Source organism: Erythrolamprus reginae, chromosome 3 (genome assembly GCF_031021105.1).
Source record: "Erythrolamprus reginae isolate rEryReg1 chromosome 3, rEryReg1.hap1, whole genome shotgun sequence".
NCBI lineage: Eukaryota > Metazoa > Chordata > Lepidosauria > Squamata > Dipsadidae > Erythrolamprus > Erythrolamprus reginae.
The window spans coordinates 147,306,165-147,333,128 of record NC_091952.1 but is presented as its reverse complement, the minus strand read 5'-3'; the positions used below and the strand labels follow the sequence as shown (position 1 = coordinate 147,333,128).

The 26,964-nt window shown below is 44.3% G+C and overlaps 1 protein-coding gene across 1 annotated transcript in view; it reads left to right on the top strand.

Annotated features, from left to right (window-relative positions):
• Positions 1 to 26,964, top strand: part of LOC139164609 (small serum protein 2-like) — a 68,152-nt gene that overhangs the window by 7,613 nt on the left and 33,575 nt on the right. The window contains exon 4 of the mRNA XM_070746988.1: positions 7,622 to 7,761. Within this exon, the coding sequence (XP_070603089.1) occupies positions 7,687 to 7,761 (75 nt within the window). The 5' untranslated portion in view covers positions 7,622 to 7,686. The remainder of the gene's footprint in view (positions 1 to 7,621; positions 7,762 to 26,964) is intronic.

Below are 26,964 nucleotides of genomic sequence, written 5' to 3'. Positions count from 1 at the left end.
CTTTCTAATGCCGTGACTCCTTAATACAGTTCCTTGTGTTGTGGTGACCCCCAGCCATAAGTCGAACGCCAATTCTCCCAACAGAGCTTGAAGCTGATTGGCAGGAAGGTCAGAAGGGCACCCCCACTGTCACCGCCTGATTGGTGGGATTGTAAAAATATGTCCCAAGGCGCCAGAATAGAAGCTTTAGTTCCTAACACCGGGGAAAATTTGTCTTTCCCCCCGTAGTTTTAGGCGACCCCTGCAAAATGGTCGTTTGACCCCCAAAGGGGTCCTGACCCCCAGGTTGAGAACCAAGTCTGAATTATAATGTTGAATTTTCCTGCTGAGGCCAATATTTTGAAATTTTTCCCCCCTCTGAGGAAAACTTTTATGGTGATATTCCTTGGATTAATGCAGAAGTCTTCAAACTTGGCAACTTTAAGACTTGTGGACTTCAACTCCCAGAATTCCCCAGCCAGCATAAGTGGCTGGAGAGTTCTGGGAGTTGAAGTCCACAAGACTTAAAATTGCCAAGTTTGGGGACCTCTGGATTAATGCTTCATTTCTGGACCTGTATTTCATCAGCGATCGTAATACCCAGGATCAGTGAAGGGCTGCAAAATTTTTTACTACCACACTGTGGGCGTGGCTTATTTTGTGGGTGTGGCTTGCTGGGCATATGACCAGGTAGGGGTGGCTTAACGATCATGTGATTGTGGGGTGGCTTAAAGGTCATGTGACTGGCTTAAAGGTGGCCAACTTGACGTCACTCACATTCAGGGTTAGGGTTAGGGTGCCTGGCCTCTCCTTTCCTCAAAGAGATACAATTTCCCTCTCTATTTACTATTACTGAACATCCAAAATATACTCTTTAATTCTATGTATATATGCCATTACATACAGGCACACAAAAATATACACTGCTCAAAAAAGTAAAGGGAACCCTCAAAAGAACCCACCCTAGATCTGAATGAATGAAATATTCTCATGGAATACTTTGTTCTGTACAAAGTTGAATGTGCTGACAACAAGTGAAATTGATGGTCAATCAGTGTTGCTTCCTAAGTGGACAGGTTGATTTCACAGAAGTTTGATTCACTTGGAATTATATTGTGTTGTTTAAGTGTTCCCTTTAATTTTTTGAGCAGTATACATTATCTACTACATAAACTGTATGTGTATAGCTCTTCTAAAATTATATACATTCAACCTCATTTACTGCAATAGGAAAACATACCTAGATCCAAGAAGGGGAAAAAAGAAAAAAAAATCAATTTTTTTCTACCTGTACTGTGTACCTACCATATCCGTAGGAGCCCATCAGTGTCTGGGATAAATTTTTCACCTCCATTTTAGTACTCTGAAAATAATTTCGTGACAAATTCGACTCCTTTTATTGGGTGCAAAAACTTTTCCATTTTGAAGAACGTCGGTAAAATGCGACCACGTGTCCCTGTTCCTGTAAAAAATCACCAAGGCTGACCATAATTTCTCTTTGAGCAATTGCCGATTACCATTAATCAGTTCATGAACTCATGTGAAACTTTCAGTTGTTGTCATCCTCTTTGATCTCGGTTGAGCAAGTCAGCCTTTCCCGGTTCTCGATCTTGTACGTTTTCGGGCCCAGCAATGCACAGTACTCATCTCAACGCGGCTATGTAAACAGCTTGTCCTCAGGGGTGAATTTCAAGTGGCAGGGATTCATTCAGCAGTCAAAAATTTAATCAAGACATTGTTTAAAACACAAACCCAGTCAAAAGAACAAGTGCTAGCTCAGAGTTTCTACAGCGGATCAGCATTGCCATCTAGTAGCAAGTTATAAGATTGGCGGCCATTACTTTAAAAAAAAAATATTTTTTATTGAAATATATACAGTGGTCCCTCTACTTACGAACTTAATTTGTTCTGTGACCAGGTTTTTAAGTAGAAAAGTTTGTAAGAACAAGCATTTTTTCCCATAGGAATCAATGTTAAAGCAAATAATGTGTGTGATTGGGGAAACCACAGGGAGGGTGGAGGCCATGTTTTTTCCCAGGAGATTCCTAGAGAGGCCCCACACAGGCATCTCCCCGCCTTTTCCAGCCCTGTTTCTTCCCGGGAGATTCCTAGAGAGGCCCCACGGAGACTTCTCCCTGCCTTTTCCAGCCCTGTTTCCTCCCAGGAGATTCCTAGAGAGGCCCCACGGAGGCTTCTTCCCCCCCTTTTCCAGCCCTGTTTCCTCCCAGGAGATTCCTAGAGAGACCCCACAGAGGCTTCTCCCTGCCTTTCCCAGCTACAGTTTTGGAGGCTCGGGTTTGTAACTGGAAAATGGTTCTTGAGAAGAGGCAAAAATATATTGAACACCTGGTTCTTATCTAGAAAAGTTCGTAAGTAGAGGCGTTCTTAGGTAGAGGTACCACTGTATATTAAAAAGAACAATACACAAAAAATATACATAAATAGAACATACAAACAATGATTAACACAAACGCATCTACAAAACAAACAAACAAAATAAACAATATAGAAAAAGGATATTTAAATTAAAATAACTGTAATAAAAGTTCTTTTCTTTTAGAGATAACGTGTTTAATGGGCACCCATTAGTTTTCATTCAACTTTCATGTTTATTTTGTCTCCACAACATCCTGCTGATCTTCCCTTAGAATAATTTTAAACCGCTTAGAGAGGGCTGCAAAGCATTGTGAAGCGGTATATAAATCTAAATGCTAATGCTATTGCTATAAGCCTAGAGTTGTAAGTCCCAAAAGTACAACTGGACTTTTCTGCTTTTTCCCCTTGAATATATCTACGGAGGTTCTCAGTTATCCAGGTCAAGATTGTCTCAAACGTTGTTGTTTTTTCTAAAGGCATCTGGAGGGTTTTTTTCTTTGAGGAGGAAGATGTTTCACTTCTCATCCAAGCAGCTTCACCAGGTCTGAACCCAAGAACTCCGTAGTGCCATTGTACAGTAAAATCAGTAAAATCCATAAACTGGATTCATCAGCATGTTAGATTCCTACCCTATCATATCATAGTAAGAGATGGGGTGGCGCAATGGTTAGAGTGCAGCACTGCTGGCTAATTCAGCTAACTGCTAGCTGTAGTTCAGCAGTTCAAATCTCATCACCAGCTCAGGGTTGACTCAGCCCTCCATCCTTCTGAGGTTGGTCAAATGAGGACCCCGATTGTTGGGGGAACGAGGTCGATTCTGTAAACCATTGCTCCTTCCTTCCTTCCTTCCTTCCTTCCTTCCTTCCTTCCTTCCTTCCTTCCTTCCTTCCTTCCCTCCCTCCCTCCCTTCTTCCCTCCCTCCTTCCTTCCTTCCCTCCCTCCTTCCTTCCCTCCCTCCCTCTTTCCTTCCTTCCCGCCCTCCTTCCTTCCCTCCCTCCCTCCCTCCTTCCTTCCTTCCTTCCTTCCTTCTCTTATTCCCTTTCTCCTCCTTCCTGGCACCGCAGTGGTTAGAATGTAGGGAAACTCTGCCCACTGCCAGGAGTTCAAATCTTACCACCGGCTCCAGGTTGACTCAGCCTTCTGTCCTTCCAAGGTGGGTCAAATGATGACCCCGATTGTTGGGGGAAAGAGGCTGATTCTGTAAACCAGGGCTGGAAAAGCACTATGAAGCAGTATATAAGTCCAAAGGCTATTGCTATTCTTTCCTCCCTCCCTCCCATCCATCCTTCCTTCCTTTCTTCTGAGGTGGGTCAAATGAGGACCCAGATTGTTGGGGACAAGAGGCTGATTCTGCAAACCGCTAGAGAGGGATGTAAAAGCACTATGAAGCGGTATATAAGTCTAAGCGCTATTGCTATGGCTATTGGTATAGACATAGGAATAGGAATGCATAGATATAAGCAAACTCTCAAGTTTGAAACGCACCGATTAGCCTTTTAATCTATCTGGTTGAGCCAATTGTGTGAACTCTCCTTTGCGTTGCTCATCTTACAAGATTTACCGGCCACCCACCAGCCATCCAGAGACCTCGAAGGTGATCCGGCCAAGCCAAATTGGGGGAGCAAAGGGGCAATAGGAGCGAAATACAGGAAGCAGAGCCCAAACCAGAAATGTTGGCATTTAAAGAGTGTGCCTGTGATTCAAATGTTTTCTATGCAGTCTTTGCGAAGCCCAAAACAATTGGTTGTCTTTTGTGTAAAGGTCACACTCCCTCCCACGGGGATGCCATTCGGGCCCTTCACCCCACCACAGATTTGTCGATTCAGCCCTTTTGGCACAATGCTCCAGGCACAATGTGTCAAGCAACGTGAAGTCAAGCCCACATGACAACTTGCTCAACGATTCTTAGGTTGCTTAATTAAGTTGCAGGTGACCACTTTGGGGCTAAGCTTCATTTTATTCAAGGGGTGTTAATAGTTTGAGGAGACCAAGGAAGTTCAACATGTGCAAGTTGGCCCATTGCTACATCAGCCCAGTTGCTCATGTGAAAAGCTGCTGCTGCTGCTTCTTCTTCTTCTTCCTCTTCTTCTTCTTCTTCTTCTTCTTCTTCTTCTTCTTCTTCTTCTTCTTCTTCTTCTCCTCCTCCTCCTCCTCCTCCTCCTCCTCTCCTTCTCTTCTCCTCCTCCTCCTCCTTCTTTTTCTCCTCCTGCTCCTCCCCCTCCTTTCTTCCTCTTCATTTTTTCTTCCTCCTCCTCTTCTTCCTCTTCTACTACTACTTCTTCATTCTGGACATATATATGGATTTGTTGCAGTAGTGGGTTCTAAAACCCTTTACTACCGGTTTGCACTCTTCTGCATGCAAGGCTTCTGTGCATGAACAGAACCATCCTGGGTGAGTGGGCGGGGCTTCCCACCACTGGCACTACCGGTTCTTAGAACCGGCCCAAACCAGGAGCAACCCAGTTGCTACAGCCTAAGGGTGGAACTCTTGCCTCACAATCAGAAGGTTGTGAGTTTAATCCTAGGTAGAGGCAGATGTAGGGTCTCCTGCTTGGGCAGGGGGGTTGGACTATGTTGTGGTTAGCTCTGACCCAGCTCCTGCCCCAAGGACTGTGGATGTGGGGGAGACATCCACATGCTGCAGGCCTGTTTTGCCCCTGGTGGAATCTGCTGATGGGCTCCTCTGACCAAGAAGACATGAGTGATAGGGAGGAGGAGAGTATGGCAGACAGCTCAGAAGGAGATCAATTATATAGCTCCTCCTTGGATTCAGAACAAGAGTTAATGATATAGCCACGCATGCGGAGAGCGATGCATAGGCAACAACAACTGAGAGATTATTATCAAAGAAAATGAGGCCACCTGTGGTTGGGTGGGGCTGTGGTAATTAGTGAGGCTGCTATAAATAGCCGCCTGTGGGTTTGGCCATTGTGGAGGATTATCTGATCATTGTGTTTCCTGACTGCTTTACTGACTTTGACCTTTTGTGTGCTGATTTTTCCCTGTTTTGAAACTAAACCAGGGCAAAGTGTGTTTCACTTTGTGCAAGAAGAAGGACTGTGAATTGCCTAACAGCTGTAAGCTAAGTATCACAGAACTGATAAGGGACTTGTACAAATTACCAGTTTGTTTGGAAACAAGCGCTCTTTGCTATCCCAAAAGAGGGCTTGGTTTAAGTGAATTTTCATTATAAAGAACGTTGTTTTGAATTTTCAGACAGGTGTGTGTCTGAAATTGTCTCCGTGCATTTTTGGGAGGATTCTATCAGAGAGCCCGACAGAACAGACTAGATGACCTGCAGGGTCCCTTCCAACTCTGGTAATCTGTTAAATCTGTTGAGCCCACTGCTGATCTGTTGACTTAAAACCACCTCTGCAGTTTTGCTCTTTTTAATTCCCAGAATTCCTTGAAGGTGATGCTATTGCTTAAGAATGCTGGGTATTTCAAACCCAATGCTTGCGGAAGACACCAGAAGTCTGAGCTATTAATTCCAAACTCTCATTGAGCTAAGACTAGATTTTCCTTTATTTATTATTTAGATTTGTATGCCGCCCCTCTCCAAAGACTCTCCCCTGCAGGTTCTCCATTTACCACAGGATGGCAGTATTTCCATATACAGTTCCCCATTTCTGAGAAGTAGTTTTACAACATACTGCAATGAAAGCTTCAGAAAAAACAACAACCCAAGTAGGAGCTACAAACAGAAATATATCTGAAGAAAGTTTGTTGAATCTTGCGCTGAGATTTCAGAGAGGGGTCAAGCATGAGCTTGCATGCATAAGGATCACAATTTGATTTGATTTGATTTGACTTATTTGATTTATATGCCACCCAATCTCGTAGGGCAACTACTATCTGGGCTCCCAAAATGCAAATAACCCTTGGATGGTAGACAAGAAATTCTTTCGAATGGAGGATTTCCTTCCCCTGTGTCCTCCTTTCTACCTCCCCCTCCTCATCCCCCTCGCCCTCTATACAAGCCACTTTGAGAATACACACATACACACCCACACATACACATACACCAGCGAATGACATTGGTGAGGTTGTAAATCGAGGACTTAACAGTTCATTCGAACGATGATGACCGTTCAAGCCCCTCCCACCTGATCCCACGGCAAACCACTCGTACCCAGTCACATGACCATCAAGCCACACCCACAAAATAAGCCACACCCACATTGCATTACGACATACCATTTCTCCCCGTTAAAAGTTACAGACACCAGAGCTCTAGCAATAGATATAATTCCTCTTTATTATGTTTGATATGCCTTTAGGCCAACATTTTAAAATGTCCCCATGTGAAGGGACTTTGTAATTGACGTATTTATTTATTCATTTACCCAGCTTTGCATGGGATGGTGGGATCGTCTCTCTCGTAAAACTTGTAGGTGCAGGTTGCTAGATCTAGCTTAGGAATACATATTGGGAAGATGGTGATGGGATAGGTATACCTAAGAATCAACACAACACCATTTTAGGCTGGAAAAGTTGAAAGAAGAAGAATTGTTACATGTTTTTGATATGACAACCGCATGTCGCATCTTCGAAACCACGGGCAGAATGGGTGGAAAATAAACGGAAAGGCTGCAACCATCAGAATTCAATTTAATGTAATTTATTTGACTTCTATGCCACCCAATTCCATTTTTTTTCCTGATCTAAAGAAAAGTTGGCTATCAGATTATTTTTGGCACTTTTAAAGACATTTTTAACCCATAATTTAAAGAAAATATCACTGGGGGGGAGGGGTGTGGGTGAAGAAAAGGACTTGTAGCTGATCGTATGCAATAATAGCGATCGTTTATGAATGCTTGAATCAAAGATAATTAAGTGTTGACCACCCTACAGAGCAGTGGTTCTCAACCTTTCTAATGCCGCGACCCCTTAATACAGTTCCTCATGTTGTGGTGACCCCCAACCATAAGTCTAGCGTGAATTTTCCCAACAGAGCTTGAAGATGATTGGCAGGAAGGTCAGAGGGACACCCCCACTGTAAACACCTGATGGGTCGGATTGTAAAAATATATTCCAAGGCTCCAGAATAGACACTTATTCCTAACACTGTGGGAAATTTGTCTTTTCCCATGGTTTTAGGCGACCCCTGTGAAACGGCCATTTGACCCCCAAAGGGGTCCCGACCCCCAGGTTGACAACCACTGCTCCAGAGGTATTATTATTTTATTTATTGGATTTGTATGCCGCCCCTCTCCGTAGACTTAATTTTTAAAAATAAGGCAACTGAATATGCCTACTTCCTTAGGAGGAACGGAACAGGAAAAGGCATCAGGGACTGACCGAATTTTGGAACATAACACACCAGACATCATGATTGTGGAGAAAAAGAAAGTATGGATCATCTACATCGCAATCCTAGGAGACAGCAGAGTTGAAGAGAAGCAGGTACAGAAATTAGTGAAATACGAAGATCTAAAAATCGTGCTGCAACGACTCTGGCATAAGCCAGTGAAAGTGGTCCCAGTGGTACTTGGCACGCTGGGCGCAGTGCCCAAGGATCTCAGCGGACATTTGAAAACCATAGGAATTGACAAAATCTCCATCTGTCAATTGCAAAAGGCCGCTTTACTGGGATCGGCAAACATAATTTGCTGCTACATCACGCAGTCCTAGGTGCTTGGGAAGCGCCCGACTGGGGATGAAATACAAAATCCAGCATAGTGATCTTGTTTACTGTGTTGTGTTGATTATGATAACAACAACAACAATAATAGTAGTAGTAGTAGTAAAAGTAGTAATCGAGAAGTAAAGTGATAGACCCCATAATTTTAGAATTAGTAGCCTTCTTAACTAAATACAGTCAATTCCGAATTTTTCTTTTGCCTCTTCTCAAGAACCATTTTCGAGCCTCCAAAACTGTAACCAGAAAAAGCAGGGAGAAGTCTCTGTGAGGCCTCTCTAGGAATCTCCTGGGAGGAAACAGGGCCGGAAAAGGTGGGGAGAAGACTCTGTGGGGCCTCTCTAGGAATCTCCTGGGAGGAAACAGGGCCGGAAAAGGTGGGGAGAAGCCTCCGTGGGGCCTCTCTAGGAATCTCCAGGGAGGAAACAGGGCCTCCACCCTCCCTGTAGTTTCCCCAATCACATGCATTATTTGCTTTTACATTGATTCCTATGGGAAAAATTGCTTCTTCTTACAAACTTTTCTACTTAAGAACAAATTAAGTTTGTAAGTAGAGGTGGCACTGTGTTAGAAAGCCCATTGTCAAGGAATATCCCAACAATCTTGATACAACCTTCATTTACACTAAGCACAATCCTTATAAAGAGGCAAGAAAGCCACCAGCCTTTCCAATTTTCCACCTACTTGGTGCAGCACAGTATCTTGCTGGGATAACAGACGCATTGCCTGCAAGCCTTTGTATCCCATGTTGATCCCACTGGATGGACACTTCCGTCAAGGAAATCGGTGCATTGCTTTCTTTTTTTCCCTGCGGGAAAGGGGCAAATCTTGGTCAGTATGTCAGTTCAGAAATGGAGGGTGGGGCTTTAAGGAGGCAAAAGGCCAAGGAACAGACACCAGGGATGAAATGGAACGCCAGATGTCTACTATCCTGTCAAAGGGGTGATAAGAAGAAATAATAATAATAAATTAATAATAATACTACTACTACTACTAATAATAATAATAATAATAATAATAATAATAATAGAGAGATAGATAGATTTGTATGCCGCCTCTCTCCAAACACTCGAAGCCAAGAAACATCTAAGTTACGGTCACTGCCTTGTTGGCTGCTTTGTTTCTATCCTTTCTTTTACCCTTTCGTGCGGTCAGGCAGTAGGGAAAGCGAGTAGAATGCTTGGCTGCCTAGCTAGAGGTATCATAAGCAGGAAGAGGGAGAGTGTGATCCCGCTGTATAGAGCGCTGGTGAGACCCCATTTGGAATAATACTGTGCCCGGTTCTAGAGACCTCACCTACAAAAAGATATCGATAAAAATTGAACAGGTCCAAAGACGGGCTACAAAAATGGTGGAAGGTGGTAAGCATAAAACTTATCAGGAAAAACTTCATGAACTCCATCTGCAGAGTCTGGAGGACAGAAGGGAAAGGAGGGACATGATCAAAACATTCAAATATGTTGAAGGGTTCAGGAGGGAACTGTTTTTAATAGGAAAGTGAACACAAGAACAAGGGGGTACAATCTGGGGTTAGTTGGGGGAAAGATCAGAAGCAATGTGAGAAAATTTGATTGGACTGAAAGAGTAGTAGATGCTTGGAACAAACTTCCAGCAGACGTAGTTGGTAAATCCACCGTAACTGAATTTAAACATGCCTGAGATGAACATAGATCCATCTAAAGATAAAATACAGGAAATAGTATAAGGGCAGACTAGATGGACCATGAAGTCTTTTTCTGCCCTCCATCTTCTGGAGAGATGGAGGTGGAGGCCCCTGTAATGCCTATGGAACCCCCAGCTAGGGTCTTGTCTGGGTCGAATGAAGAGGGGGTGATTAATGATCCAATCCTGTGCAAAGGATTATGAGGAGACAGGAGCAGCTGCACAGACGCAGGAGGAGATCTTGATCACAGCTGAGAGTGAATTCTGCAGCATGCCTAAAAGGGGAGGTTTGTGAGAGTGTTCTTTGCAGAAATTATCGTTCGTGGTTTAACAGAGAAAGAGAAACAGGTCCAGCATTTTCTCTAAACCAACATCCATGCTTCCTTGGAGAAATCCAGCCTTTGGACAATTGTTTTATGAAAGACTGTAGTTTTTGCAAAAAAGAGCGAGTCCCCTTGCTTCAGCCCAGTTCGGAGACATTATTTACAGACCATTGTTCAAACAGAACAAGCTTCCTGGGTGAGAAGGGAAAAGGCCTTCCAAAAAAAAAAAGAAAACCAAGGAAGTCCAGTTGTCCCCTGAAGAAAAACAAAAGTACCTACCTTTAATTTTGGGTCCGATTAAGTAGAAAGTACAGTCCCCATAACACAAGTTGAAGATGATACCCAACAAAGTCAGACTGAGGAGGAGGTTCTGAAAAGATGGCAAAATGAATCAACGTTGGCAAGAATCCTTCAAATAATCAAATAAGACAAATAATCCTTTGTCTTATTTACAATAATTTTATCCTGCCTCTGTAAAAGTCCACTGGACATATAGAAATTAAGAATAGAACAGAATAGAAGAGAAGAGAATTCTTTATTGGCCAAGTGTGATTTGACACACAAGGAACTTGTCTTGGTGCAGTGTACATAAAAGAAAATATACATTAGTCAAGAATCATGAGCTACAACATTTAATGATTGTCATAGGGGTCAAATAAGCAATGAAGAAACAATCAACATTAATAAAAACCTTAGGATACAAGCAACAAGTTACAAACAGTCCTGGGTGGGAGGAGATGAATGATTCCGAGTCTACATAAAGGGGCGGCATACAAATCTAATATATTATTATTATTATTGTTGTTGTTGTTGGCCATTTATGCAGGGTGGGGGGATGGCTTTGTGCCTGGGGGGGAAATGGGTGCTTAGCTCCTCCCTGGACATCATGAGGACCTGGATCCAATTCAGGACATCAGATGTCTTCCGATAGAAATCGAAAATCCAGTTTCTGACTTCTGTCCTTCATTATTATTATTATTATTATTATTATTATCATCATCATCATCATCATCATCATCATCATCATCATCATTATGGGAATGATGAGAAAAAACTAGTAGAAATAGAAGTGCGGACTCAGGGGTGGGCTGTTGTCTGGATGGCGGAGGGGGATGAAGTGGGGTATTGAAAATGGAGCTCCACCCCAGAGCACCCAATTTGCACTGAAAGATGTTGAAAGAAAATTCAGGGCGTCCTGCATAAGCCAAGCCCACAGTGTAGTAGTAAAAATTCTGGTAGCCCTTCACTGAGCAGACTTAGTAAAAAGTTTGACAGGGAATTATTTGTTTAGCAGAGTGATGGCGTTCAGGAAAAAACTGTTTTTGTGCCTAGTTGTCTTGATGTGCAGTGCTCTGTAACGACGCTTTGAGGGTAAGAGTTGAAACAGTTTATGTCCAGGATGCGAGGGATCCGTAAATATTTTCACTGCCCTCTTTCTGACTCAATGGAAGGCAGGTTGGCAGCCATTGTTTTTTCTGCAGTTCTGATTCTCCTCTGAAGTCTGTGTCGGTCTTGTTGGGTTGCAGAACCGAACCAGACAGTTACAGAGGTGCAGAAGAACACTGCCAAATCCCCACCCCACCAACCTACTTTCCAGTTCCATTCTCTTTTGGCAACAAAAGAAGTCAGAACCAGCTAGAGATGGTATTTTCCAGTTCTCAGAACTATTCAAAATTTCCACTACTGGTTCACGAGGACCGTCCAGAACTGGCTGAGTACCACCTTGGGTGGCTGCCACAGAGAGGAAGGGGTCAAACTATTTTCCAAAGCACCTGAATGCCAGACAAGGAACAATGGATGGAAACTGAATGAGGAGAGATTTAACCTGGAAATAAGGAGGAATTTCCTGACAGTGAGAACCATCAATCCATGGAACAAAAGTTGCCTTCAAAAGTTTTGAAAGCTTCATCCCTGGAGGCTTTCAAGCACAGACTGGACTGCCATCTGTCAGAAATGGAGTAGGGTCTTCTGGTTGGGCAGGGGGGAGTTGAACTAGATGAGCTACAAGGTCCCTTCTAACTCTGAAGTTTTGGACTGGCTTTGATATCAGGAGATATCAGATGAAGCAGAAAACAGGTCAGGATCCAAAGAAGCTAAAAGCATTAATAGTTTATGTTCCTAACTTCTGCAGTTGCATAGCCATCAGCTGAAACAAGAAAGAAAAGAATTCTCCTTACCATAGCCACCTTTCTGGACTGCAGCACTGAGCCGATATAACTGTGTGTTCTTATTTCCTCTGTGAGTACACGGAGAGCAGATGCACCAAAGATAAATACCTTGTGTGTCCAATCATATTTGACCAATGTTCTGCTGGCGTGTTTCAACCGCCCGTAATTACAAGGTAATTAGTCCAGGAAGACACACACCACACAATAAAAGGAAAACCCAAAAGTTTTTATAAACAGAAAAACAGAAACAGCTCCCTTTTCAAATGTCAAAGGAATTTTCTGGTACACCCAAGGCACAGGTGAAATGCAATCCAATTGCTCAACCAATAACTGGGAAATTGAGTCCTATTCTAAAGTCCAGAGAGTCCACACACACAATCTTGAACAGCACAAAAACCACGATCTTGATGAAACAATGAATCAGATAAACTGCCATGAGGTTAAAACACCAGACTGCACTTTTATCTGTAGCACTAATTACAGCAGCCCCACCCAACCACAGGTGGCCTCATTTTCTCTTGTAATAATCCTTCAGTTGTTGTATCCTATGTATCACTCTACGCATGTGTGGATGTGTCATTAATTCTTGTTCAGAATCCAGGGATGATACAGATGATTGATCTCCTCCTGGGCTGTCTGCCAAACTCCCCTCTTCCCTGTCACTCATGCTTCCTTGGTCAGAGGAGACTTCGTCGGCAGATTCCATCGGGAGCAAAACAGGCCTGCGGCATGTGGATGTTTCCCCCACATCCACCTGCACATTCCTTGGGGCAGGAGCTGGGCCAGAGCTAACCACAACAACCAATAAAGAGTTTTAATCTACTAAAAACAAATTATTTTCTAATAATTAACTATGCCTTTAGGGCAGTTGCCTTGAGATCTCCAGATTTTCCCTTCTCCTTGGAGGGAGGAGTCGACAGTCAGGATGGGTTGTACTCGCTCGTCAGAGGCGTGTCCGAGTCATAGAAGTATAAAAAGGCTGGAACCGCCCACAGACCCAGTTTTTCTGATTCGCTTCTAACAGAGACACCTCGGGCAGCACAACCTATTTTGTCTGTGACTCCTTAGAAATAATCTCATTAGGTTAGTAATTCCAATTTATTCAGTTTAAATTTGGTCCTGAGGAAGCAGTACGGTGCAGTGACCTCTTGGTACAGCTCTATCTGCTGGGTGGTAGGGCCCCAGGCCTTCCACACACCCCTGGCTCCTTTTTTTCTTTGTCTCCTTCTGCCGTTAGGGCTGCCTTGGAGCCACTCGCAGGCAAGCCATAAGCCTGGTGAGGGATTCTGACTGGTTACAGTCTGGTCCCCTTTGCCAACGTTTCCTCCCTAGTCAGAACGTGCGAGACCTCAGAGTGACCTCTTTCCTCTGGGGCTGGCTACAGTCTCAGTGGTGATTTCATTTTATCTTGATTCCCTACCAGAAAGCTGGTTTCTGACTCTGTGTCAGATTTTCCAGGAAGCTTGGGAGAGGGTAAAAAAGGCCGATAGCTTGTGACGCAGGAGAAATTGTCTGTTTACTTAATTATCGGCCGGCTCGAGTTAAACAGTCCCAAGCAACTCTAGCTCTTTTGGCACCATCTGCTGGCTTAATTCTATAACGGTCTCAGTCCCTTCCCATATACTGGAAAAGTTACTCAGACCAGGCTTAAAGAAGGAGCTAATAGGGGCTAGGTTATTTTCTATATATTTAGCCCTTTCTTGCAAGGGACATTTTTATTTTTATTCATTCACCTTTGTTTTATTTTTCCCCTCACACACCCCTGCAAGGGGACTTTGTCTTACTAACGTTTCCTCTACCTTTTATTCCCTTCTCCCTTTTTCTAGCTGTCTTGCCATGTCAGACCTAGCTAAAGCAGGAGGGAAAAGAACCAAAAAATCTGTCAGGCCTCTACAGGTGGATTCTGATCTCATTTCCCCTATTCCAGAGAACAGGGACCCTTCTCCTCAACCTTCGAAAGCAGAGAGGCGTAGGGATCTTACTCTTCAACGCCTCCATGAGAAAGCAGCTAGGGCTCTTTCCCCTACTCCCAGAATTCCTAATCAGGCTCCAGCTACTATTACTCCTTCTGGGTCTGCTGGAACTCTGGCTGCTAGCGTTTGGGGCCCAGCTGGTTTGCCAAATCAAAATTTAAACCCAGACACTTCTAGAACCCCTGTTCCTCTTTCTCCTACGATTCTCATTGCACCTCCAGTTCAACCTGGCCCTTCCTCAGAGGTTCCTCAACAGATACCTCAGGCGACGCCTCCTCCAGAAGCCCACCCTTCCTCTTCAACAACCTTTGATACATCAGCTATCCAGAGGTGGATTGATTCAGCAGTTCAACACAGCATTGAATTTAAGCTTAGCTCTTTACCCACTACCATTCCTTCTAGACCAGTACCTGCGCCACCAGTGGCCCCTCTTTCCCTTGCTGCCTCTATCCTCAGACCTAACCAAGATTCTTGGTCTGATTCCTCGGCTGAGGACTCAGATTCTTACGACAAGGATCCTCCAGAGGGGGGTCTTGCCGGTCTGTCTGAGGACGAAGAAGCTTCTCCAGCATTACCTATATCAGCAGCCTTATTCCCAGCAGAGTTATTTTCTACCATTTTATTGAAGGCTCGTTCAACTACGGGGCTCACAGCTCCGCCCACTCAAGCCCAACCTTCCGCTTCCCAAGTGGAGACCCTGTGGAATCCTTACACGGAGGAGCAAGACATAATACCGGCCCCGCCACTCTTCGTAGAGACTATTACTAAACAATGCCTAAATCTGGCGGCAGGTCCAGCTCCTTCTAATCTAGAGAAGAGATTTTTTAATGTAGCTCCGGAGCTCGCCTCTTTCCTAGAGCCCCCCGCTATAGACTTCTCAGTTCTTGCCCTGCATTCTTCAGAGAACCTGCCAGGAAAGGAGGAGGATCTTCTAAAGGGAGAAGACCGTAAAATTGATCAGCTCCTGCAAGAGAGTCATCAATCCGCTGCTTGGGCAATCAAAGGAGCTACAACCTCTTCCTTTTTCGCCAGGTCCATGCTCATCTATATCAGACAGTTGCAGGAACAGATTCCGGCTTCTGACATTTCAGCCCAACAAAGCCTGAACAAGATGTTTGCCACCTGTCAACTACTTGCGGACACTACTCTTTATACATCACGGTTTGCAGCCAAAATCATGGCCTCCTCAATAGCGGCCAGGAGGATGACCTGGCTGAAGAAGTGGCAAGTGGATATTAAACAGAAGTGGTGTTTTGCTACAGCAGAATACAAGGATAAGAACCTTTTCGGTGATGTCCTGGAGCCCTTCCTCATCGACTCTAAGGACAAAAAGAAGATCCTACCCTCGAGCCAGAAGAAATCTTTTCAGCATCCATCTCCTTACTATCGTCGACCTTTTCGTCAGGCTGATCAATCCTTCTCCTACTACAGAGGCTCAGCTCAACAGAGCTACAAACCTCGCAATGATCAGGACAAGAACTCTAGAGGCAGAGGAACCAAGCATCCCTTTCGTGGATCTGCAGGTAGCCGTCAGGGCCGAAGAGGTAGGTGGTGATATTCCCCACCCCGATCCCTTTTCAGTTCCCATCGGTGGTCGCCTTGCTAAGTTTGCCTCCCATTGGTCTGCTATTTCCTCAGACCCCTGGGTTCTCAATACAGTGGCAAGGGGTTTACATTTGGAGTTTCTTTCCCCTCCCCCCTCTTTCTTCATTGCCTGTTCTATTCCCAAAGATCCCTCTAAGAGGGCTCTAATGGACCAGGCCATTCAGCACCTGTTAGACATTCGGGCCATTCAGCCCGTTCCCCCTGAATTTCAGGGCCAAGGTTTTTATTCTATTCTCTTCCTTGTCCCCAAATCCTCGGGGGGCTGGAGACCTATTCTGGATTTGAAACGCCTTAACCTGTATATAAAATATCACAAGTTTAAGATGCACTCTCTTAAAACTATCTTAGCCTGCATCAGAAGGGGCGACTTCATGGCATCTCTGGACCTAACTGAAGCCTACTTACATATCCTCATAGCTAAGGAACACCGTAGGTTCCTCCGTTTCTCCTATGCCGGAAGGCATTTTCAGTACCGGGCCCTTCCCTTTGGCCTATCCTCAGCCCCCTGCGTTTTCACCAAGATTTTATCAGTTTTAGCTGCCCATCTTAGATCTATACCCATTCGTCTTCAATTCTATTTGGATGATGTCCTGGTATTAGCGAAGTCCTTTAGCCTAGCTCAGGACCACTTGAAGACCACTGTCAAGGTCCTTACGGCTCACGGTTTTCCTATTAATATTCAGAAAAGCCATCTCACCCCTGCTACCTCCATCCTTCATTTGGGTACAGTTATCAACTCCTCAGTGGGTCTAGTAAGTCTCTCCCCTGAACGGATAAGTAACATTAGGGGGTTGGTGTCCCTAATCCAGGGCGACCCTTTCCCCACCCTTTCCTCCCTTTCTTCCTTGTTAGGGAAGATGGTTTCCTGTTTTTCCATTGTTCCCTGGGCTAGACTTCACTCTCGAGATCTCCAGTGGTTTTTTACTTCCCTTCCAGAAGCTTGGACAGGCCCACTTGGCAAGACGAACCCATCTTCCTCCACAGGTCCAAAGATCCCTGACGTGGTGGAAGTCCGGAGCCATCGAGGACGGTACCCTGTTCCGATCCTCCCCCACCGTAACCATCACCACGGACGCCAGTCTGTCGGAATGGGGAGCTCATTGCGGCCAGCAGCAGGCTCAGGGCCTTTGGGACGCAAGCCAGTCTTCCTGCCCCATCAACTGGCTGGAGTTACACACAGTTTTCCTGGCCCTCAAGAGCTTCAACCACCTGATTGCCGGACAGGACGTCCTCATCAGGACCGACAATATGGCCACCAAGGCACATATCAACCGTCAAGGGGGCACCAGGTCCAGGACCCTGATGCTAGAGGCCAAGAAGATCGGCCTCTGGGCAGAGAGACACTTGTCCTCTCTCCGATCGGAACACATATCGGGGACAGACAACATACAGGCGGATGCCCTCAGCCGGGCAACAGTAAAGCAAACGGAGTGGAAATTAGATCCGAGAGTTTTTCAGCAAATCTCAATGAAGTTCGGCAAACCATTAATAGATCTGTTTGCTTCCCCTCTCAACACCCAACTTCCCCGCTTCTTCTCCCGCTTCCCGTCCCAGGGGGCGGAGAACTACGATGCCCTCCACTGCCCCTGGCCCAGGGGACTACTGTACGCCTTTCCTCCATTACCTATCCTTCCCCAGGTCATCCACAAGATATTGGAGGAGCAAGCGGAGGTAATATTGATAGCTCCCTTATGGCCCAGGCAACTCTGGTTTGCGGACTTAAAAATGTTGTCGGTGATGGAGCCATGGCAAATACCAGTGAATCCTCATCTGCTCTCCCAGGGGTCCCTCCTACACCCGGACCCAGGCAGGTGCCGCTTGACCGCCTGGCTTTTGAGCGGAGCGTCCTGAGGAGTCAGGATTTTGACAATGATGTCATTGATTATATTCATAAGGCTCGCAAACCTTCCACGGAGCGTATTTACTCCTCAACCTGGAAAACCTTTTGCTCCTGGTGTGAGTCCCAAGGATTGTCTCCATTTCGCATTCCCCTCTCAAAGGTCCTTAAATTTCTAAAACACGGCCTAGATAAGGGTCTCTCTCCGAATACCATTAAGCTGCAAACTGCAGCTCTTTCCTCCATCATCGCTTGTGGCACCTGGATATCCCTTGCTCATGTTCCTTTGGTGTCCAGATTCCTCAGGGGCGTTTCCAACTCGCACCCCCCTGTGGTCCACCACTTCCCCACTTGGGACCTCCCAAAGGTGTTGTATTCGTTAACAGAGCCTCCTTATGAGCCTCTACAAGAGGCTTCTCTACGATATCTCTCCTTCAAGGTATCTTTCCTAATTGCCATCACAACGGCCAGACGGATATCCGAGTTAGCAGCATTATCTGTCAGAGAGGACCTATGCCTTTTTCACCAAGACAAAGTAGTCCTCCGCCTTGAGCCGTCCTTCCTCCCCAAAATCAATTCGATTTTCCACCGGAGTCAGGACATTATTCTACCAACCTTCTGCTCCCGACCTTCTCACCCTTCGGAACGCAGATGGCACACGCTTGACGTGAGGACAGCTCTTCGTGTTTACTTGAAAAGAACACGGCCCATCAGGCAATCTGAGGCCCTGTTTATTTTCTTCTCCCCTCAAAAGATCGGCCTCAAAGCTTCTTCATCCACCATTGGTCGATGGATCCGTGGGGCCATTGCCAAAGCCTATGACGTGGAGGGCATCCAGAGGCCTCTGGGTATAACCGCTCACTCCACTAGGAGTGCGGCCTCCTCGGCGGCCTGGGCCACTCAATGCCCCCTGGAGGATTAAATACTTTGATAATTCTACTTAAGTTAACATCATCCCCTATATTCAATACATATAACGTTGATAGCCTGGAGACCCTTATTCCACTTTTCCTCTGCCATTTAGACCATATTTCTAAACATGCTTTAAAAGGGTCACTTAAGTTACTAATTTCTGTTCTACTCCAATTTTTAAATAATAATTCTTTATTATTTATGTTATTGATTTCCTTTTCTAGCTCTACCCATTTCTTTTCCCCCCATAACTGTAATTCCATTAACCTTTCCATTTGAAATGCATTTCTATATACAGTAATACTAGGCACGGGCTGCCCCAACCCCCCTCTTTCTCTTGTGCAAACTGCCAATGCTTCCTTATTCTAGGTTTTTTGTCTCCTTCAATCCAAAAATTTAATTTGTTGTCCCATTCTCTTAGTTTTGCCTCAGGAAAGCTACCTGGTAGAACCTGAAACAAATACATCATTTTTGGTATTATCATCGTTTTAAGGGCCCTGATCTTGGCAATTCTTCCTAACTCTTTACCCTTCCAGTTTTTTATCTGCTTCTGGATTTTTTTCCATATTAGATTATAGTTGGCCATTACTATTTTTATTGGATTCTTGAACAACCAAATTCCCAAATATTTCATTTTTTTACAACCTAATTTCAATCCTGATATTTTTTGTATCTCGATTTGCTCTTTAGGGCCAGTATTTAAACATATTATCTCTGATTTCTCTATATTAACCATAAGTCCAGATTGATCTTTAAATTCCTGGAGCAATATCATTATTCTTTTCATCATTTCAATTGGGGTTTCAGACATCACTATAGCGTCATCTGCAAACAAATTTAATTTCAATTCAAATTTCCCTATTTGATAACCTCTCCATTCCTTATCGTTTCTAATTTTGTTTGCTAAGGTCTCAATTGCTAGTGCAAATAACATTGGGGATAGTGGGCAACCCTGCTTAGTTCCATTCTGAATTTTAATCGTTTCTGTTCTGTTACCATTTACTCTGATTTGAGCTATATTAGCCTTATATATTGTTTCTATAATTCTACAGAATGAATCTCCCATATTTAAATCTTTACATAGTTGAAGTAGGTAATCATGGTTAACTTTATCAAAGGCTTTGTAGACATCTAATTTTAGAATACTTAATTTTCTTTTGGTATTGGTAGCATGGTGTAAAACATTGACCACATTCCTTATTGGTTCATAAATCTTCCTTCCTTTAACAAATCCATATTGGTCTTCTCTAATTACTTTTGGTAAAATATTCTCCACCCTGTTTGCCAATATTTTCATAAATATTTTATAATCCTGATTTAATAAGCTGATAGGGCGATAAGAACTTGGATCAGTTAAATCACGATCTGGTTTTGGGATAGTTATAATTTCTGACATTTTCCACGTCTGTGGAGTTTCAAAAGTCTTAATTACATTGTTAAACAATTTGTCCATATTTGGTAATAATTCATTCATATACATTTTATAATATTCAGCAGTAAAACCGTCTGGACCTGGGGCTTTAGCAGATTTCAACCCTTTAATAACTCTAGATATCTCATCGTTTGTAATTTTTGCATTTTGCATTTGTCTATCCTCTTCTGTTAATTTCTTTTTGACCTCTGTAGTTTGCGAAATAATGTGTTCTTTTTTGTATAAGTTCCCATAAAAATCACTCATTATTTTTTCCATTTCTGCATTACTACGTTTAATTACACCTTCCTTATCCTTTAAAGCAGAGATATGGGATTTCTCTTTTCTTTTTTTCAAATAATGTACCATTTGCTTCATTGATTTATTACCCCATCCCCTAATTCTATGTTTTATAATCATCTTCATTTTATTCCATCTTTCTTCATCAAGTAATTGTAATTTCTTTTTCTTAAGTAATAATAGTGAATTCCAATCTCTATTTCTTGTAATTTTTAAAGTTTCTTGGATTAAATCTATTTCTCTTAATAAATTATTCCTTTCAGCTTCCCAAGATTTCCTAATAAAAGCTTCAGTACTAATACAATTACCCCTCATAACAGCCTTATGTGTATCCCAAACTATTGTTTGCTTAATCTCACCTGTTGCATTAATACAAAAGAATCCATTCAGTTCCCTTTGTAATTTAATTCTATTTTCCTCATTAGCTGAAACCAGAGGGTTATATCTCCAAATTCTTTGTTTCCTGCCGGCCTCTATCGCAATCACTGCTAAAAGAGGCGCGTGGTCTGATAACCAGATACTTTTCACTTCCACTTTCTTAAGCTTTGCCTCATCTGTCTTATTAATTAACATGTAATCAATACAACTAAATTTATTATGTCTTGCAGAATAAAAGGTGTCCCTGTTTACTATGTTTTCATGTAAATCCGTCATATTGATTTTATTTAAGTGTAACTTTTTCTTTCCCCCCCTCCCTGCTGTTAATTCCAAGTTGAAATCGCCTGCTAAAATCACTATACCTTCCGCAAAATTATCTAGTTTCCGTTTTACATTTATTATAAATTGTTTTGCATTTACATTAGGAGCATAAATTACCGCTAGGGTTACTAACTTATTTTTTATTTTCCCCTTAATAAATAACATTCTACCATCTTTGTCCCTTTTAATATTAATTAATTGAAAGTACACTCTTCGGTTAAACAAGATGGCGACTCCTCTTGATTTGGTCGTCCCTCTCGACTCATAAACTTGTTGCCACTCACTATTTGTAACTAATCTATCTGTTTTTTCCCTTCCTTTATGAGTTTCTAATAAAAGTAAAACATCAGCTTTACTGTCCCTAGCCAGCTTCATGATTCTAAAACGTTTTTTCTGTGATGAGAGACCATTTACATTCAACGACAATAACCCTATATCACCCATTTACATAATTTTAAATACATTTCCTCCTCCTGCAAAACAGAGCCTACCGGAAAAATGCTTTTTAATTACCATGAATCCCCACCCTAGTGCCTCTTCCCTGACCCCCCCCCAGGGGGAGGCAACGAAAAAAACTTTCGTTATCGAGAGGCACCCCTGGATTTGCGTTCCACCAGAAAGCTCCTCTCTTTCTCCCCATTTAACAGCATATCAAAAGATTCCCCCCTCCTTCCCTCCTCTCCCCTTATTAGTTAGCGAAAAAAACCAAAAAAGTACACAAAAAAGAGATTACCGTATTTTCCGGCATATAAGACGACTTTTTAACCCCTGAAAATCTTTTCCAAAGTGGGGGGTCGTCTTGTACGCCGGATATAGGACAGTGGCGCCTATTTGCGATGGCTGAGAGGGGCGAGAATACCGCCTCCCAGCTGGGCGAGCCTGAGCCGAGCGCAGGCCCGCCCACACGCTGCCTTTGGCAGCACAAGCGTGCCTGTCCGGCCGGGGAAGAATCGCCCCGGCCGGACCTCAGTTTCAGCTGGGGGGGGGCGAGAATACCGCCTCCCAGCTGGGCGAGCCTGAGCCGAGCGCAGGCCCGCCCACACGCTGCCTTTGGCAGCACAAGCGTGCCTGTCCGGCCGGGGAAGAATTGCCCCGGCCGGACGTCAGTTTCAGCTGGGGGGGCGCGAACACCGCCTCCCAGCTGGGCGAGCCTGAACGGAGCGCAGGCTCGCTCACACGCTGCCTGTCCGGCCGGGGAAGAATCGCCCCGGCCGGACCTCAGTTTCAGCTGGGGGGGGCGAGAATACCGCCTCCCAGCTGGGCGAGCCTGAGCCGAGCGCAGGCCCGCCCACACGCTGCCTTTGGCAGCACAAGCGTGCCTGTCCGGCCGGGGAAGAATCGCCCCGGCCGGACCTCAGTTTCAGCTGGGGGGGGGCGAGAATACCGCCTCCCAGCTGGGCGAGCCTGAGCCGAGCGCAGGCTCGCTCACACGCTGCCTGTCCGGCCGGGGAAGAATCGCCCCGGCCGGACGTCAGTTTCAGCTGGGGGGGGGGCGCGAACACCGCCTCCCAGCTGGGCGAGCCTGAACGGAGCGCAGGCTCGCTCAAACGCTGCCTGTCCGGCCGGGGAAGAATCGCTCCGGCCGGACGTCAGTTTCAGCTGGGGGGGCGCGAACACCGCCTCCCAGCTGGGCGAGCCTGCGCAAAGCGCAGGCTTGCCCACACGCCGCCGTCCGTGCCTCAGTTCCGTGAGAGAGGGGGGGAGAGAAAGAGATAGCAAGAGAGGGAGAGAGAGGGGGGGGTTAGCAACAGAGGGACAGAGAGAAAGAGAGAGGGGGGATAGCAACAGAGGGAGAAAGAGAAGGAGAAAGAGAGAGGGAGAGGGGGCAGAAAGAGAAAGAAAGAGATAGCAAGAGAGGGAGAGAGAGGGGGGGTTAGCAACAGAGGGACAGAGAGAAAGAGAGAGGGGGGATAGCAACAGAGGGAGAAAGAGAAGGAGAAAGAGAGAGGGAGAGGGGGCAGAAAGAGAAAGAAAGAGATAGCAAGAGAGGGAGAGAGAGGGGGGGTTAGCAACAGAGGGACAGAGAGAAAGAGAGAGGGGGGATAGCAACAGAGGGAGAAAGAGAAGGAGAAAGAGAGAGGGAGAGGGGGCAGAAAGAGAAAGAAAGAGATAGCAAGAGAGGGAGAGAGAGGGGGGGTTAGCAACAGAGGGACAGAGAGAAAGAGAGAGGGGGGATAGCAACAGAGGGAGAAAGAGAAGGAGAAAGAGAGAGGGAGAGGGGGCAGAAAGAGAAAGAAAGAGATAGCAAGAGAGGGAGAGGGAGAAAGATAGAGGGGGGAAAGCAACAGAGGGAGAGAGAGAAAGAGAGAGGGAGAGAGGGGGGAAAGAAAGAGAGAAAGAGATAGCAAGAGAGGGAGAGAGAGAAAGAGAGAGGGAGAGAAAGAGATGGCAAGAGAGGGAGAGAAAGATAGAGGGGGGATAGCAACAGAGGGAGAGAGAAAGAGAGAGGGAGAGAGGGGGGAAAGAAAGAGAGAAAGAGAGAGCAAAAGAGGGAGAGAGAGAAAGAGAGACGGAGAGAAAGAGATGGCAAGAGAGGGAGAGAGAGAGGGAGAGAGGGGAGACAGAAAGAGAGAGAAAGAGATAGTAAGAGAAGGAGAGAGGGGGGGAGAGAAAGAGAGAAAGCAAAAAAAAAGAGAGAAAGAGAGATAGCAAGAAAGAAAGAGAGGGAGAGAGAGGGGGAGAGAGAAAGACTTTGATCTTTTCCCCAGGTATTTTTGTACCTACTTGACCAACATTATTAGTGGTTGCAAAATTGAATGTATGAACTTGTTCATTTCAATAAAAAGAGCCAGGGAAATGATTGAATGTTAAACTGGATGCATTTATTTCTGCCTGTTTGTATTTGTTCTTATGTTTAACCATTGAAAATGTACTTTTCCTCCAAAAAGAATCATCTTTTCATATTTCTTAGGCAACATTTTAAAATAACTTTAAAAGCTGAGGTCATATTATTCACCCTGCTCTGTATCATAGCACACTGCACAGTACTGAAAATTGGCAGGGTCACTAATGGTAAACCCGACAAGTTAAAATCTGTTTAAGTGACATTGCAAGAGGATAAAGACAAGTGCGGAAAGAGGAAAAAATGGATGGGCTGTTTGGATTGCGATATCATGATATCACATACAGATTCTCATTCCATAATAGATTCTCACATAGGTGTCAGCATGCTGCATGTTAGACTGAAAGATACCTGCAGAATAGATGGTAGGAGAAAGGAAAATAGCCAGGTTCACCTTTTTGTGTTGACAAATTATGATGAGTTATAATAATAAACTTAATTGTGGTGAGGAGAAATATGAGAGGCAGACAAGACAGATAGACAGAGACATATGGAGAGATAGACAGAAGAGTGCTCCCACTTGGCTCTCTCTCTCTAAATAATTCATTCATAATTTTAACAATAAGATCTTCATCATTAGTAATTAAAATATTGTGTTATCATGTTCAGAAATGATTTTTTTCTCAATGCAAGTACATCATAGACCTAGACTCAGTCAGGTCTATGATGTACAGAAGAGGGGTAGCCTTATACGGCGAGTATATCTCAAATTCTATATTTTAACTGGAAAAGTTAGGGGGTCGTCTTATACGCCCAGTCGTCTTATACGCCGGAAAATACGGTAGTTACTTGAAAATCATAGTACCATATTAGCAAGTCAGCTCAGTTCAGTTTATTATTTCTTCTTCTGGCGCGTAACTCTTGGCTCATCTCTTTTCTCTTTCTCTTTCTCTTTCTCCTGGAGAAAATCCAGTTCCTTCTGGAGTGCTGCAATTTTCTCAGCCTTGCTTTGTTCTGCTACACGGATCGGTTGGAGCATAAACAACTCATCCTCTCCTGCTTCTGGCTGGCTTTTCGATGTCTGTGCCTGGGACGCTCCCTCCGGATTTAATCCCAACTGATGAAGCAAATTTCTTCCCTCCTCCAACGATCTCGCCTGGAAAGCCTTGGAATCTTTAAAAACAAATATTGTAGCTGGATAACGCCATAAAAACCTAATTCCATTTTCATAAAATTGGGAGGTCACTTCTCTCATCTGATTTCTCATCTTGAGGGTTTCAGCAGACAGATCTTTTAAAACACTTATTGGAATAGCTTTGTAACGTAAGTTTGGAATCTGCTTCAACTCTTTGAATATTTCTGCCGCTCTCCTTTCCGAGGCAAACCTTACAATAATGTCTTTTGAATCACCTCGGTTCCGAGATCCAAAAGCCCAGTGCGCTCTTTCAAATTCTTCTAGGTCACATTTAACCTTGTTTTCATTGAACCACTGAAGAATTGCTTGAATAAGATGTTTACTCTCCGCAAAGTCTTTAGGAAATCCCCTCAGGCGAAGATTAGACCTCCGTTGTCTGTCCTCCAAGTTAATTATGCGGAGTTCCTGGCGAGACTTCCCCACCTCCAGTTTCCCAATTCTTTGATCTTGTGTTTTAGATTGCTCTTTCAAGTCTGCCATTCCAGCACCAACAGCCGATAATTCCTTTTTCATATCTTGGAGCAGCTGTCCCATGTCGGCAAATGCCTTAAGCAATGAATCCATCTTTCCTTCCAACTCCGAAGTAGACGCCATCTTTCCTTTGTTCTCACTTCTCCACTTACGCACATTTAAAACTGCTACTTGCTTCTTCTTTTAACTCCTCATAAAGTTTTCAACAGCTCTGTTCAATTCGCTTCCTCTCGGTCCACTTTCACCAAGCTAGAGAGGGTTGACGAGGGTTAACTTTCACTTTTCCTCCTTCACATGAGGGAGCTTTCTCTCGGTGCGTCTATCTGGAGCGACGCATGCACAAAAAAACCCCAGTTATAAATGTGTTTTCAATGCCCTTTGAAAGGCAAGGAGAGTGGGGGTGGTACAAATCTCCGGGGGGAGTTGGTTCCAGAGGACCAGAGCCACAACAGAGAAGACCCTTCCCTGTGGACCTGCCAGTTGGCATTGTTTGGCTGACGGGACGTGGAGAAGGCCAACTCTGTGTGACCTGACCGGTCACTGGGACATATGAGCAGAAGACAGCCCCATAAATAATCTGATCCAAAACCATGTAAGGCTTTAGAGTTAATAACCAACATATAAATCAACCAATCGGCAACCAGTGAAGGTCACGGAGTTCTGGACTGATGTGGTACAGATCAGGGTGTATCTGATCTTTGAACAAACAAGCCATTTTGATATACAGTGATACCTTGTCTTATGAACTTAATTGGTTCCAGGCAATGTTCCCTCTAATTTTTTTTCGGGGTGAGCAGAAAAGCATAGTGTCTGAGCGGCAGTCCCCTTGGGACTGGGCGGCATAGAAGTATAAATAAATAAACAAACAAACAAATAAATAAACAAACAAACAAATAAATAAAATAAAACCCTTCTTTTTTATTAAAAGAAATTAAGAATAAAACAAAACCAAACTCTATTACTATTAAAACTAAAACAACCAGCAAATCCAAAAACATAACTATTAATAAAAACAGGTGAGGGCTGGGGGTTTTTTCCTCTGTTATTATTTAAGTACTTTTACCATATGCTTTAAATCAAGAGTCACTTCTCTCTCTGTTTCTCTTTCCTGTCATTCTCTGCCTCAATCATTTTCTCATTTCTCTTTTTTCTCCCCTTTTTTCTATCATTTCTCTCTCCCTCTCTCTTCCTTCCACTCCTCTCTCTCTCTTGCTTTCTTCCTCTCTCCCTCTCTCTCCCTCTCCTCTCTCACTCTTTCTTTCTTGCTCTCTCACTCTCTCTCTTCCTTCCTATCTTCTCTCTCTCTCTTTCTGTCTCTCCCTTCCTTTCTTTCCTTCTCTCTTCCTTCCACTTTTTTCTCTTTCTCTCTCTTTTCCTTCCTTCCCCTCTTCCCCTCCCTCTCTCTCTCTTTCTCCCTCTCTCCCTTTATATTTATCTCTTCCTTCCTTCCTCTCTTCCACCCTTTCTCTCTCACTCTCGTTCACTTTTCTCTTCCTTCCCTCCCTCCCTCCTTCTTTCCTCTCCTCTTTCCCTCCCTCTCTTTCCCTTCTATCTCTTCACGTCTCTGGCGGGCAGCCAGCTTTGCTGACCCGCACAAGGCTCAAGCCAGCTGCCCGGGAAAGCCAGGAAG